Genomic DNA, 13,246 nt, shown 5'->3' with positions numbered 1-13,246 from the left:
GAATCACATCTATTTATGTTATTATATTGATTAAATTATTTTGATTTGTGTTTTCAATAAAATGTTTTCAACAGAGACAATAAATTTTATTCACAGAATTTAAAAGAATGTATTTTGTATTTATTTAATGGTAAGTATTTGAATTTTTAGGAAAAAAGTTCAGGTACATATTTTATCGATGCGCTCCGCTTCTCATACTGTGCACATATATCATGTCTTGGCTACATGGTCACAATGGCATCGTAAGGGTAGCGTCAGACTTCGTTTTGTTGTCTGTGGTTACTTCACTTGCTTTAAATACTACTATGCAGCTTCGCAGTCGGAATGAAAGGAATCGCGAATTTGTGATTCAACGCCAACTTATTGTAAGGGTGCTGGAACAACTACAAAATAATCGTCGACAGACACTCCTAAACACGTCGAGCATCTGCAAGCAAATGATTTTAGCCGGGCTGAAGCCGTCTGAATTCGGGTTCGATAGTGCGGAAGCATCAGATATCGAGAGCTCTATGAAGTCTTACCACTCTGATCTATCTTGGTATGAAGCATTTTTTTCTCAAAAGTCGCCAACGCGGCAGAAAGTGGAGTCTCACGACTTCGGAGATACACAATGGGAACAAGGTATGGTTCATACGAGCGCCATAGAGCTAACGCATTCAGATTTTCTCAAGATACTTCAGGAGTTGGAGAATTCAGAGAACAGCTCATAGAGTAGGGTTCCGCGATCAGAAGCGAAACTGTATTAGGGTAAACGGTCTTTAGAGTGAGCCAAGTATTAACTGGTGCGTAACTCAACAAGCAGCATAGCAAATAGAGCCATACACTCCCTAATAAAGAAGAAATCGCGCTTTCATCATTCATATTGAAGTTGCTAGACCATTACGCAATTGGATCAGCTGGCTCATCAAAACGCCGCCTGAGCTCATCACGTCTTGAGCGTCTTGAGTGGTTCCTGGATTGCTCCCTCCGCGCTGTTTGAAGTCTTCGATAAAAGCGTCAACTAAATGTTTCGCATCCTGAACAGAAATGTCGATAGGCTCACTAACTGAAGCTAAACGCAGGGGCGTTTGTAGTAGTGGATCCATGCTTCGACGAAGAGATAAGAATTTTGACAACGACTCAGGTCCGCCCGCCACGTGATTCAACTTTCCTCAGCAGTCAAATGCGACTTGACTCCTTGCCATTTCACGCACTTGACGAACATGGAGTATCTGAAGCTTGCAGTTGCGCACCCTTCTGAGCTCCGTTCCCTGATCACTTACAATGTCTGGCGCGATCCGGTCCACGATTTCAAAAGGAATCCCAAAGACAGCGGTTGGGACCGTGAGCGAATGCGGGAATGCTGGTCGTTCCTAGATGCCACGAGCCGTAGTTTCGCTGCTGTTATTAAGGAGCTGAAGGGAGAGTTGAGCCGCGTCATTTGCATTTTCTATTTGGTGTTACGTGGACTTGATACTGTCGAAGATGATATGACCCTTAAGCCCGATGTCAAGATTCCTCTACTGCTGGACTTCCACAAGAAGCTAAGTGAACCGGGATGGAACTTCACCGGCAGTGGTCCCAATGAAAAGGACCGTCAGCTACTCGTTGAGTTTGACAAGGTAATTGCAGAGTACCAGATGCTTAATGAGGGCTGTCGTTTCGTGATTGCTGATATATGTGCTCGAATGGGCGCAGGTATGGCTTCTTACATCGAGCTAGGCGACTCCCCCAACGGTCTGACTATGGAGGGCTGGAGGGATTATGACTTGTACTGTCATTTTGTGGCCGGTCTTGTTGGTGAAGGGTTGTCTGGCTTGTTTGTCCAAACAAAGATTGAAAAACCACTCATTGGCCTGCAACTCTCGCTGTCGAACCATATGGGACTCTTCCTGCAAAAAACCAACATTATCCGTGATTATGCCGAAGATTGTCGCGAGGGCCGCTCATTCTGGCCAAAAGAGTGCTGGGGTTCAGGTGGCGTGTTTGCGAGGCAAACTGAAGTTCAGCGCGGCGTCGTCGAAACCTATCCCGGTTCCAATTCTTACAAGTTTACGGACACTGTTGAGGGCAGGAAGGCAAGGGAAGTGCTCTCCACGATGCTATTGGACGCAGTATCACATGTAACCAGCTCATTAGAATATTTGATTTTACTGCGTGATCAGAGTGTGTTCAACTTCTGTGCTACTCCTCAAGTTATGGCGATTGCGACTCTGGAAGTCTTGGTCGATAATGCGAATGTGTACAAAAAGAATGTCAAGATTCGAAAATCACTTGCTGTACGTCTGATTTTGCGATCGACAAATCCTAGGGATGTGGCTGGTATTTTTCTGGACGTGGGTCGCTCAATTCACAAGAAATTACGGGCAGATGATCCAAATTACATTCGTTGGTGCGTGGAGCTCAGTCGGATCCAGACGTGGTGTGAATACAATTTCCCATCATATGTACTATCTGTCCAACGTAACAAGAAGGAAGACATTCGATCTCATGCTTATCAATCTTGGGTGTTTGCTCGTGATCGTGAAGCACGGTATAGTGCCATTGGGAAGTCTGAAGAGGTGCTGAATGCTGAGGCAGAGGCACAGCGTCAACAAATGGACAGGATGGGCGTTTACAGGATATTTTTTATGATGATCTTCTTGGTGACTGGTGTCATTGTTCTAATTGGATATATCAGCTGGATGGTTGTTTGGTATCTAATTGAAGGGCGTATTGATCCGTTGACCCTCTTCATTTACTATTATTTCAGGGCTGCTCGCTCGCATTTGCATGAGATGAAGATAACTTTGAGCCCTATCTATTGGTATGGTTTCTACAGCAAGCTATCTGCAGAGGCAGGTAACCTTACCATGCATGACATGAAAGTCTTCCATGGACATTAATAGTTACTATAGAGTGGAATCTTGTGTCTTGAGCTTCTGACGTTCTTTCTTGCCGAGGCGCTTCTTCTTTGGACGTTCTTCTTGCTCCACCGGTTGTTCACGTGCGTCCAAATCCTCACGGAAACGCTTCAAACGTTTTTTCAGATTCGATGGCTTGGACGGGCCGCGCCGGTATGGCTGCAAATGTTTCAAACCCACAACATTGTTCAAGTCGGCATCGTCAGCCAAAAGAATCTCAACCGCGCTGAGTCCGTAATTATCTTTAGGTACAGAAGCATATTTGAAGCGGGTGGGTGTGTCGCCAATCATATCTTCATAGCCTAGATTGTAGTACTCGTCCATCAGGTCACGCGCCTTCTGTTTCCGGTCAGTCTCAGTTATCTGGCTTTCAGTCTTGTCAGCATCCATATCATCAGCATCAACTTCATGTTCTTGTTTTCCTTTGTTTTTAGCCGCTTTCTTTTCCTTCTTTTTTAATGCTTTGCGCTCCTTCTTCGAAAGCTTTGCATCTTGATTATCAACGAAATCGGCATCCATGCCTTCTTCTGAGGCAGGCTTTTGCTTCTTTTTCTTTTCTGGCTTGGTTTCAGAAGAAATAATGTCATCGATTTCCCAATCTCCATCCCAGCGAGGTTTTTCCCTGTCTTCCATAGCATAATACTCATCATCAAATTGAGATTGCATCAAACGATCATGTTCAGCCGGATCAAAGTCCGCATCAAAATCAATGCCATCAAACGCATGACCATCCATACGGTTATCGCTACCAGAAACTTCACGAAGCTTCTTAAGCTTTTCGGCAATTTCCTGACGCTTTAAAGCTTTCAGCTGATTGAGTTCTCGCATTTTTGAATCTTTCTCCTCTTTCTTGCGAGCTGCACGATCATGACGAGCTTTCTTACGTCTATCATCAGGACGTCGGATTGAATCTTCTGAGTGCCTCGGGAAGCTTTCAATTGCAAATGATTTCTGCGCAAGCGAGGGATCCTCAAAGCGGAAGTTATAAGCATGCTCGAACGCCTCGGCAGCCGAATCGAACGATGCCTCCGAGTCAAGATCTTCCGCCTCAGCATCCCAATTGCGAACTGGTTCGGAGGTGGAAGACGGAATATCACTTTCGACCCAGCCCCTGTTCAAAATGTAGTTCATTAAAAAGTCTTCGTTTTCTTTCGAGCGCGACTCGTCATGTGTGTGATCTCGTAATAGTTCGCGGATCTTATCTTCACTTGCATCTTTACCAAGAGCACCCATTAGAGTAGAATGATACGTGCTTTCATCCCCACCTTCGGCTTTTCGTACTTGGAACAAGTCATCCTGGCCTTCTGAGTCTTGCGCTGCACGGAGGAACTCGGCACGAATCGCTTCTTGTTCATCGTCATGCGTTGTAGGAATGGGCTGATCATCGTTATTTCCATTATGCATCGTCGCTTCAGCAAAATCTTTGGCTGGATCGGATGAATGTTTCATGGCGTCTAGCATACGACTACGCTGGTAGTCTTGCAGCGTCATTTTTTTCCGAGAATTGGACTTGTGGTTTACGTCGGAGCTCATCCTAGCAGATTGTAAAGCTGCCTGCTCTGTGTCAAAAACACGATTCTTCGGATCATAAAGATCTGTTTCTTTATTTCTGATACGTTGTAAAGTACGAAGAATGGCTGCGTCCATTTGCGGTGTCAACTGCTCGCCATCTTCATCCTCGGTAACATCCTCAGAATCCGATTCGTCCTCATCTTCCTCGAGATCTGCATTGGGTCCATACTTTTCCTTCAGTTGCTCTAGTTGCTGGCGACGCTTATTATGATGGTACCTTTCAGCATAGGACTGATTGATCGAGAGCTGCTGCTCAGTTAGCGCGTCTGACCCGTTTTCAAAGAGATCCATCATCGTGGTCTAAGGATGGTCGTGCACAAGAATTTTTATTCGGCCGAACAGAATTTTGCGCTCTCCACTTTATTTTTGTCTGACCTTAACGCCTTGCAAAAGCCGTGATCCATTCGCCACGATGGGCGACAGTGCGGGAATACACCGCTATGTGTCGTTCCACGAGCGGCTGAAGAATGTGACTATTGATCTCTCAAGGGATGCAAGCCATAGCTGGGGGCAAAATCGATTGCAAGTAGCCGGTCTCGATGCGCCTGCGAGTGTGTTTGCTGAGGCGACTGGTACTGCAACGACCATTGCCGAGACATCTGACTTGCAGAGTACAGCATTCGGCACAGCCCTAGAGCAATGGAACGAGCTGAATTTAAGCTTGCCATTCCAGGAGTTTTACGCGCTTGTCAAGCCTAAAGCGCAGTCCCTTGTCCTGCTTCTGCATCACCGCGACGAAATTGCAACTGTATTGGATGCGTCTCTGATCTTACGAGATGATCGAAGTTGGCTTGCATGGGATGCACTTCTTGACCTTGTACCTCGTATGGCGTTTGATCTAGGACCAGAATTTTTACCCGTTTACCCAAAGCTCTTGACTGCGCTACTGCGTGCATCGTCATCAATGAATAAGAACTTGACACATGGAGACGATGCTATGGCTGCACGTCTCGTTGAACGAGCGTTCCACAGTGCTGCCTGGCTTTTTCGCGCTGTGACTTCGCTGATGCTTAAAAGCCAGAGTCCTGAGCTTCTAATCACAAGCTGGACGATTGTGAGGGACGTTATTGCGGCTGAAAAACCTAGTCAGCCGTTGCCGGCAGGTGCTAATGAAAATATCAATGAAGTGGCCGATGAGAATGAAGAAGATAAGGATGAGGATAGGGAAGAAAATATTGAAGAGGGTGAGAATCAAGTGCTTGTCCATACATCGCAGCTTTCGCCCACGACGCACACTAGGCGCTTCGCAACTGAAGCATTGTCATACCTGATTCGCAAGGCCCCACAAGCTCAACTCAAAGAACTAGTCTCACACATGTTAGTTGACGCGAATTGCTATGGGCTTGCATTGGAGCACGGAATAGCCGCTACATGGGCTAACAGTTGCAAGACAGCGTCACATGCATTGCATTCACGCACACCTGAGCTTCTCTCGTGTATTATGGATCTTGAATCCCCTTGTGCTATGATGGTTCGCCGCATTGGCCGTTGGATCATCACGTCCCTTGTGCACCATACACGAGCACCAGGCATGGTGTGTGTCTTTGACTTTCTTCTACAGCGGGCATCGTCTCTTCAGCCAGGCGACGCACTGCAATCAATGCTCGAATGGCTCATCGCTGCTATTGGCACGCGGAAAGGTAAACGTGTTGCTGAAGATTCACTCCATCAGGTGCTGGTCTTTTTGGCTGATCTGGATGAACATTTGCCATGGACAGAAGCCCATGCGTCGCTCCTCCAGTCCTACATTACACTTGTGTGCTTGTCACTTCCTAAGGCTCATGTACGGGACATGACGGGGCCTGGTAAGCGGCTTCTGCAAGCATTTGTGGCGCGACCCAAGGAAGAGTACTTTGACATGCCATGGGCCGCGTTGGCTGGCATGTTCCGAGTGCTGGGTGATCCAGCAACTGCATGGCATGGGTTTTCCACCTTTGCACTGCCACATGCATTGGAGGCCACTTCGCGTGTGCTTGAAGACGATGCACCTAACGCACATCAAGACTCAGCTCTTGCACTATTGTCCGTTCTTGACACACAAGGCCATTTGGACCCGATGCTCCATGCGCCGCCCACGACCATCGTGCTTCGGTGGATCAAACGCACGCGCCGCATTGTACAGAAGCGGCTCGAGCAGCTTGCTGGACGCCTTGAGACAGGCTCATGGACAGATGAGGCGACCGTATCCCTGCCGGCTGTCCAGCTCGCATGCCGATTCCCACAGTTTGCCGCCAAGTTTGTGCCGCTTCTTGTTCAGTGCATCCAGTCCGCAGCAGCGATGGGCCTTGAGTCAGGTGCACTAGGAGCCAGGTCTGGAGCGGCTGTCATAGACATGTCAGCTGTGATGGGCGCACTCGTGGCAGGTCTCGTGCACTTGTTACAGGCGAGCGACGTGCCAAAAGAGCCGTTGTCTTTTCTGTTTGACGGCATGCCTAGCACGTTTGAAACGTTGCTGCGTGCATGTGCGTCCAACCATGCTGTGCTTCCCGCCCTTGCTGATCTTGCGTGCATTGCGCATGTGCAGAGCGTCAGACTGCCCGGCGCTGCGTTAACATGGTCGATGCTGTCGGCGGCTGTGCTTGATGCGAACCGAGCTGTCGTCCTCGCAGCGTTGCGCATCATGTCACTGACGATCGGTGATGTGCCTGTGCGTGTGATGGACATGCTTGTCGACGTCGAGAGCATGGGCTTGGAGGTACAGACGATTGCTACGCGCAATGTCAAGTTGCGGCATATCCAGCGCGAAGCATGCAAAGTCCTGCGGGCCGACGATGTCCAGATGCAGGCGCTTGTGTATTATACAGTCGGCACGCTCAAGATCAACTTCCAGCCAGTGTGGGCGGCCAGTCGAGAAACACTGGTGGCTCTTTGCTCGCGAGTGCCGGAAGAGGTGTGGCGTGTCTCATTTGCCGAGTGGCAGGCAGCTGATGCTTTGATCCATGCAGGGACAACTTACATCCAGGATCACCAAGCGGGTGAGATCTTGGACACTGCTATGAAGTCTGACTCCGCATTTGATGACACTGTCGACACGGATACAGAAGATGCTTTTTCTTTGCACGATGCCCAGCGGCAGGAACGTGTGCGATGGATTCTGCGCTGCATGCAGATGGAAAGTGTGACGGCTGTGGAACATGCAAGGTATGGACTTGCGGAAAGGTCGAATGCCCGTGATGTGCGTCTCGACGTGCGCCACTATGCCGATCAGCTGTTGCGTGTGTACGAGAAGCATGCGATGCTGCCTGAGAAACACAGCGAGGCGTTTGTGTCGGCTGTCATTGCACAGTGGTCGTCACTGGTGGACGACGAAGCGGAGCTGGAACTGGCATCAGCATCCACACCGACAACTGGCGCACGGATGCCAGCGGTCATGCGGGCCGAGCGACTCAGGCGCTTTCTCGCGATATTTGCTGAATTCCGTCATCCCGCGAGTATGTATAAGTCACCTGCGATGAAGAGCCGCTTTCTTGCCTTGTGCGCGAATCCGGAGCTGGCGATCCAGCGAGGCGCCGTCGAATGTCTTCTTGCTTGGAAAGACGAATGGCTTGTTTTGCAGGAAGACACGCTGCAAAAGCTGCTCGACCCCGCCAAGTTCCGCGACACGCTCTCTCACCTCAACTTAGCCGCTTCGTCGGAGCAGTTCAGCCCGACTGACCGACCGCATGTCATGCAAGTGCTTGTGCGTCTGCTGTACGGCATGATGGTGTCGCGTCGTGGTGCGCGGACAAGTGGTGCAGGACAGACGGCGCGCCGCTCAGCTATCCTTGCGTCGCTGTACGAGAGCAGCGAGGACGATATTGGTTTGCTCGTGAATCTTATGCTTGGTTCATTCAGCGACCTTCACGCTACTCCTCTCTCACATTCAGACGTGTTCGTTGTACCTGCCAAGGTCCCGCAGGCCTTGCCTCGCAAGCAGTTGGGTCTGCTGGCGACGATGGGTGATGTGTTGCGGCATTTAGGGCGGCCCCTCACGTTCTGCCTGCCGCGTCTCGTGGCAGTCGTGGTGACCATAGATGCTCATGCGAGCGAATCATCCGATGCAACGATGCGGATGATTCGACGTACCGCATTTCGGCGACTCGCTGACTTTGTACGCTTGGCACCCGATGTCGACTGGCATCCATTCCGTACGGCGATCCTGTCCAAACTCATTCATCCACGCTTGGCTACATTTGCGGACGACAGCGTCCAGGCCCCATCTTCGTTGCTTGATGTATGCTGTGCTTGGGTGTCGCGACCGGACACGCTCCTGTGCTTCATGAGTGATCCATCCGTGCTGCGTTCTGTCTATGCGGGTCTTAGCCGGCCTAGTATCAAGCCATCTGTCGTGCACACAATCCTCGACATGGCTGAGCGCATCTTGCATGCTGGTCAAGGTCTGCACGGTGACCAGAACGATATGGCCGATGTCAGCGACATTCACACAACACAAGCTATCCACAGTCGTGTCGTTGTGCCAACTTCTTCGTCATTGCTCGAGCATATTGTGCCGCTGGTACGCCATACGATCCACTCTTCGTTTGCGCATCCTCTCTCCACGCAGGTCCGTGATGAAATGCTGCGCAAGCAGCTCAGTGTCTTGTCTCAGCTTGCGCCACATTTGACAAGCTCCGATGATGCCGCGGCTGTGCTTTCGCTTCTTGTGCCACTCATGCAGCACGGTGCGAAAGCAGTGCCTGAACGCGTCAAAATAGAGCTGCTGCGTACATTGTCGTTGCTGCTTCCTCGTGCCAGCTGTGAAGGCGCTGCCCTCGATGATTTGTACACGCTCTTTTGTCGCCTCGGCGCCGAGTTGCGATGGCAGCCAGCTCGCATGCAGTATGCTCAAGCTTTCGCACAGCTTGCACAAAAAGATGCCTCTCTCGAGCGCATCACCTCATGGGTATCGAGGCTCAATGCCTACTCGGCGCGCACACTCAACGAGCCTGATCTCGAGACGCGTCTGTTGGCGTTTGACGCGATCCTCGATCCTCACACGCAAATCGACGTGCGTGAATGGCATGCACTTTTGTACGAGGCACTCTTCTTCGTCATGGATGAAGAGCTAGTACTGCGCACGAACGCGTCCTCACTGATTCAGCGCTTCGTCAGCGAGGCGCAAAGCGAACAGGCTTTGTCACTCGCCACTGACGTGCTATTGCCAGGTGTATACAAGCGCCTCCACACCCGCGTAGAAACGGTGCGCAAAGAACTGCTCACAATTTTGGGTCTCGCTGTGGCCCATTGGGCCGACGTTTTGCCGTCACTCACCGAGCTGCAAGTGCTGCGCGCTGGTGGCGATGACGAGGCCAGTGTGTTCACGAACCTGTACCATATCCAGACGCATCGTCGAGTTCGTGCGTTGCATCGTCTGGGCGATGCTGCTGAGGCTGGCTCACTGCGCAGTCGCACACTCTCGGAGCTATTTGTCCCTCTCGTCTGGCTCTTTCTCCTGCCAAATCAGTCTGGCGGCATTGATATGAACATGGCAAACGAGGCACTTGCTTGCATACGCCGCATGGCAACGCACTTACAATGGGGCCACTATTACTATTGGCTCAAGCGCTTTCTGCGTCAGCTCAAGGAACATGCAGGCAAGGACGAGACATCGGCGTCTGAGCGACTGCATGTTCGCGGCATTGTGGGTGTATTGGAGGCATTCCATTTTCCCATGGATGAGGATGTCGAGATGTCCGACGACCCCATCGCTGATGAGAGTTCGACACAGGCGCCGCCACACGCCATCGCGCATGATCTGACGCTCGATACAGCTGACGCACGGAGCTTGCCACGTGCACAGCGTCTCGCTCTTGCCACAACCCTGACAACGCGCGTCTTGCCGCCCTTGTACGAGGCCCTTGCCACAAAGGATGAAGACCGTCTTCCTGCTCGTCTGCCCCTCCTTATAGGGACTGCACGTCTTGCCATGTACCTTCCGAGTGATCGACGGAATGTGGAATTATTCAAAGTGTTCTCTGAACTTGGTTCTGCTCTTCGTAGCAAACTCCAGTCCACTCGCGATACGTGCCGCGACATGGGCGTTCAAATGCTGCGTGCTATCGGGGCTTCGTATCTTCCTGATGTCGTGCATGAGCTTCGGCGCATCCTCACTCGTGGTCCTCAGCTCGCCGTATGTGCATACACCCTGCACACGCTGCTTGTTGCTCTGGCCGTGCCTGCCGTGCCAGGCACCGCGCCCCTACTGACGAAGCTTGACCGGGGCGTGCGTGATATGACAGAAGCTGTGATGGAAGACCTCTTCGGCCTCACTAGCGAAGACCGTGCGGCTGTTGAGTATAAGACCAAGGTTCGCGAGCTCCGTCAAAGCAAGAGTCTTGACTCTTTCGAACATCTTGCGCGACTTGTGGATCCGCGCTCCCTCCAGGAACTTCTCTTGCCTTTGCGGGGTGTTTTGGCTACGTCCATTGACCCAAAGACGTTGCATTCCGTAAATGAATGCTTGCACCGCATTGCCTCAGGCGTCAGTGCCAATCCTCACATCGACACCAGTTCCTATCTTATTCTGTGTTATACACTCATTGCACGCGGTGCCAAGGCTCTTGCTGAAACACCACCATCAGAAGCGCCCCATCTTGCGCAAAATGCACATTTCTTCGTCGAGCTGGGCCTGGATCTTTTGACGACCGCCCTGCGGAGATCGCGCTTTGACATCCATGACGAAGCGACGGTGTCGAAGCTGTTGCCGTTGGTCAAAGCCGTTGGCGAAACGCTGTACGCACGCAATGCGCCTGTCGTTGAGCGCGGCTTACGGGCCGTGGCGGCTCTAGCGCGATGTCCGCTACCAAATCTTGATGAAACACTACCTGTGATGCAAAAGCAAATGCTTCTCTTGCTCCGTCATGCAGGTGGCATTCACTCTTCCATGGCTCAGACGACTCTCCGCTCACTCTCTGTTGTTTTGCGTGAAGGCCGCGCGAGAGCTCCGCCTGCCCGGCAGTTGACGGAGCTCCTGAACCTAGTTTCGTCTGAACTTGATGCACCCGATGCCCAGACAAGTGTGTTTGCGTTGCTGCGTGCCATCGTATCGCGAGCATTTGTGGTGCCTGAGATTTACGATGTCATGGATCGCATTGCTGAGCTGCTGGTGACAAGTCACGACGCGCAAGTTCGTGAGATCTGTCGCTCTTTATACCTCTCTTTCCTGCTCGACTACCCTCAAGGACAAGGCCGGCTCAGGAGCCAGCTCGAGTTCCTTGCAAAGCACCTTGCCTACGAGAGCGAAAGCGGCCGTCGAAGCGTTTTAGACATCCTAGGCGCCATCATGTCGAAGTTCTCAACCGATGTCATTTCGCAATACTCGCAGCTGTTTTTTGTTGCGCTCGTCATGCAGCTCGCGAACGAAGACTCGCCGCATGTAAGACGACACTCGGCTGACGTTCTGGGCACACTTCTTCGCACCGTTCATGAGAAAGAACGCGACGCTCTTTTGCGTATGGCCAAGGGATGGGCGATGGCGCATGGCAGTGACCAAGCCCAAAAGCTCGCAGCTGTCGCGCTGCGTGTCTATGACATTGCACATGCTCAATCCGCTTGTCCTCCTTGGGCTATTCAAGATGCCTCGGAAGCCATCTCTCAGGCATTATACGACAGTGCACAAGCCATGAGTAGCGATAGTGCCGATCCGGACTCCATCTCCTGGCAGCTCACGTACCAGGCGCTCCAGACTATGCAAACGATCGTGCTGGGCGATCCAAAGGCTTGGTCTCGCTTCGACTCGGCTATCTCAAATGTTGTTACATTGCTGACGTGGCCTCATGCTTGGTGCCGAGTTGCTGCGTCCCGTGTGATGGGCGCTTATTTTGCAGCAGATATGCACATGGAAGCAAACGAGTTGATCCGAACAGCCAGGCAACTGGTGTCGCAACTGTACAGCGCATTTTTGGACGATGCACTGACGCTGCAAGTGGTGCGCAACCTAGTTTTTCTCGGCAAGGCTTTTGCTCGTGGCGATGCCATGGAGGCTGATGACGATGAACAAGACAGTGATGACGACGAGGACGAGGGTGATGTGGAGAACGATGGGGAAGTTGATGTGGAGTTTGACGCAGCAGAAACTCTCGATGCTAATGATAACGATAACGAGCATGACGACACGCACGTGGACGACTCCGAGAAGCCATCACCACAATTGGCATGGCTGTTTACGAAGCTGTCCCATGCTGCACGTCTCAGCCATCGCGGCGGTCGCTCAGACACAGCGCCTCAGCGAGTCGGCGCTGTTCTTAAATGGTTCGCTGCCATGGCCACACAGCTCAGTGCATCCATCATCTCCAAGTTCTTGGTCCATATTCTCTCGCCCATACAGCGTGTCATGGATGACGACCAGGCGCCCGAAGATCTGAGTATGCTTGCAACTGAGGTTCAAGACCTCATCCAAGCCCAGGTGGGGCCCACTGTCTTTACGCGCGCATTTGCACACGTGAAGCAAGCACGTCTCAATAAACGCCGTGAACGGAAGCATGAGCGCCTCTTTGAGACTGTCATGGATCCTGAGCGCGCGGCGAAGCGGCGCGCTTCAAGAAATGCAGCAAAGCACCAGAGTCGAAAACGTAAGCATGCACACTACCGTGACAAGCGGCAGTCCAACAAACGCACGAAAGCGGTAGAAGGAAATTAGCAGGAATAGGACGATAAAGTGAGACATATTGAGGTTGATGATGCCCTAGCATCTAGGGGCGACGCTTTCTCATTTCCTTTAAATACTTTCGGTCTTCGCGTGCGTACTCAGCAGCTCGTTGTGCCCAGCCGCCCGCAAAGCCGTCAAATCTGCGCATAAGAGCAGAGTCAGGCTT

The 13,246-nt window shown here is 51.4% G+C and overlaps 4 protein-coding genes across 4 annotated transcripts; 3 read left to right on the top strand and 1 right to left on the bottom strand.

Moving 5' to 3' along the window:
* Nucleotides 1-305: 305 nt before the first annotated feature.
* Nucleotides 306-710, top strand: MGL_3285 (uncharacterized protein; the record flags this gene model as incomplete). Its single annotated transcript, XM_001729689.1, has 1 exon — nt 306-710. One exon carries the CDS (start codon nt 306-308, stop codon nt 708-710), a length of 405 nt encoding a protein of 134 aa, XP_001729741.1.
* Nucleotides 711-1,202: 492 nt separating this feature from the next.
* Nucleotides 1,203-2,518, top strand: MGL_3284 (uncharacterized protein; the record flags this gene model as incomplete). Its single annotated transcript, XM_001729688.1, has 2 exons — nt 1,203-2,371; nt 2,509-2,518. The coding sequence occupies 2 exons, from the start codon at nt 1,203-1,205 to the stop codon at nt 2,516-2,518; spliced, it is 1,179 nt and encodes a 392-aa protein (XP_001729740.1).
* Nucleotides 2,519-2,870: 352 nt separating this feature from the next.
* Nucleotides 2,871-4,373, bottom strand: MGL_3283 (uncharacterized protein; the record flags this gene model as incomplete). The annotated part of the gene is made up of 1 exon (XM_001729687.1): nt 2,871-4,373. The coding sequence occupies one exon, from the start codon at nt 4,371-4,373 to the stop codon at nt 2,871-2,873; it is 1,503 nt and encodes a 500-aa protein (XP_001729739.1).
* Nucleotides 4,374-4,866: 493 nt separating this feature from the next.
* MGL_3282 (uncharacterized protein) lies at nt 4,867-13,071 on the top strand (the record flags this gene model as incomplete). The annotated part of the gene is made up of 1 exon (XM_001729686.1): nt 4,867-13,071. One exon carries the CDS (start codon nt 4,867-4,869, stop codon nt 13,069-13,071), a length of 8,205 nt encoding a protein of 2,734 aa, XP_001729738.1.
* Between the last annotated feature and the right edge of the window lie 175 nt (nt 13,072-13,246).

The sequence above is a fragment of the Malassezia globosa genome (genome assembly GCF_000181695.2).
Source record: "Malassezia globosa CBS 7966 chromosome Unknown mgl_sf_8.1, whole genome shotgun sequence".
Taxonomy (NCBI): domain Eukaryota; kingdom Fungi; phylum Basidiomycota; class Malasseziomycetes; order Malasseziales; family Malasseziaceae; genus Malassezia; species Malassezia globosa.
Note: the sequence above shows the minus strand (reverse complement) of the source record. Positions and strands in the feature narration are given on the sequence as shown.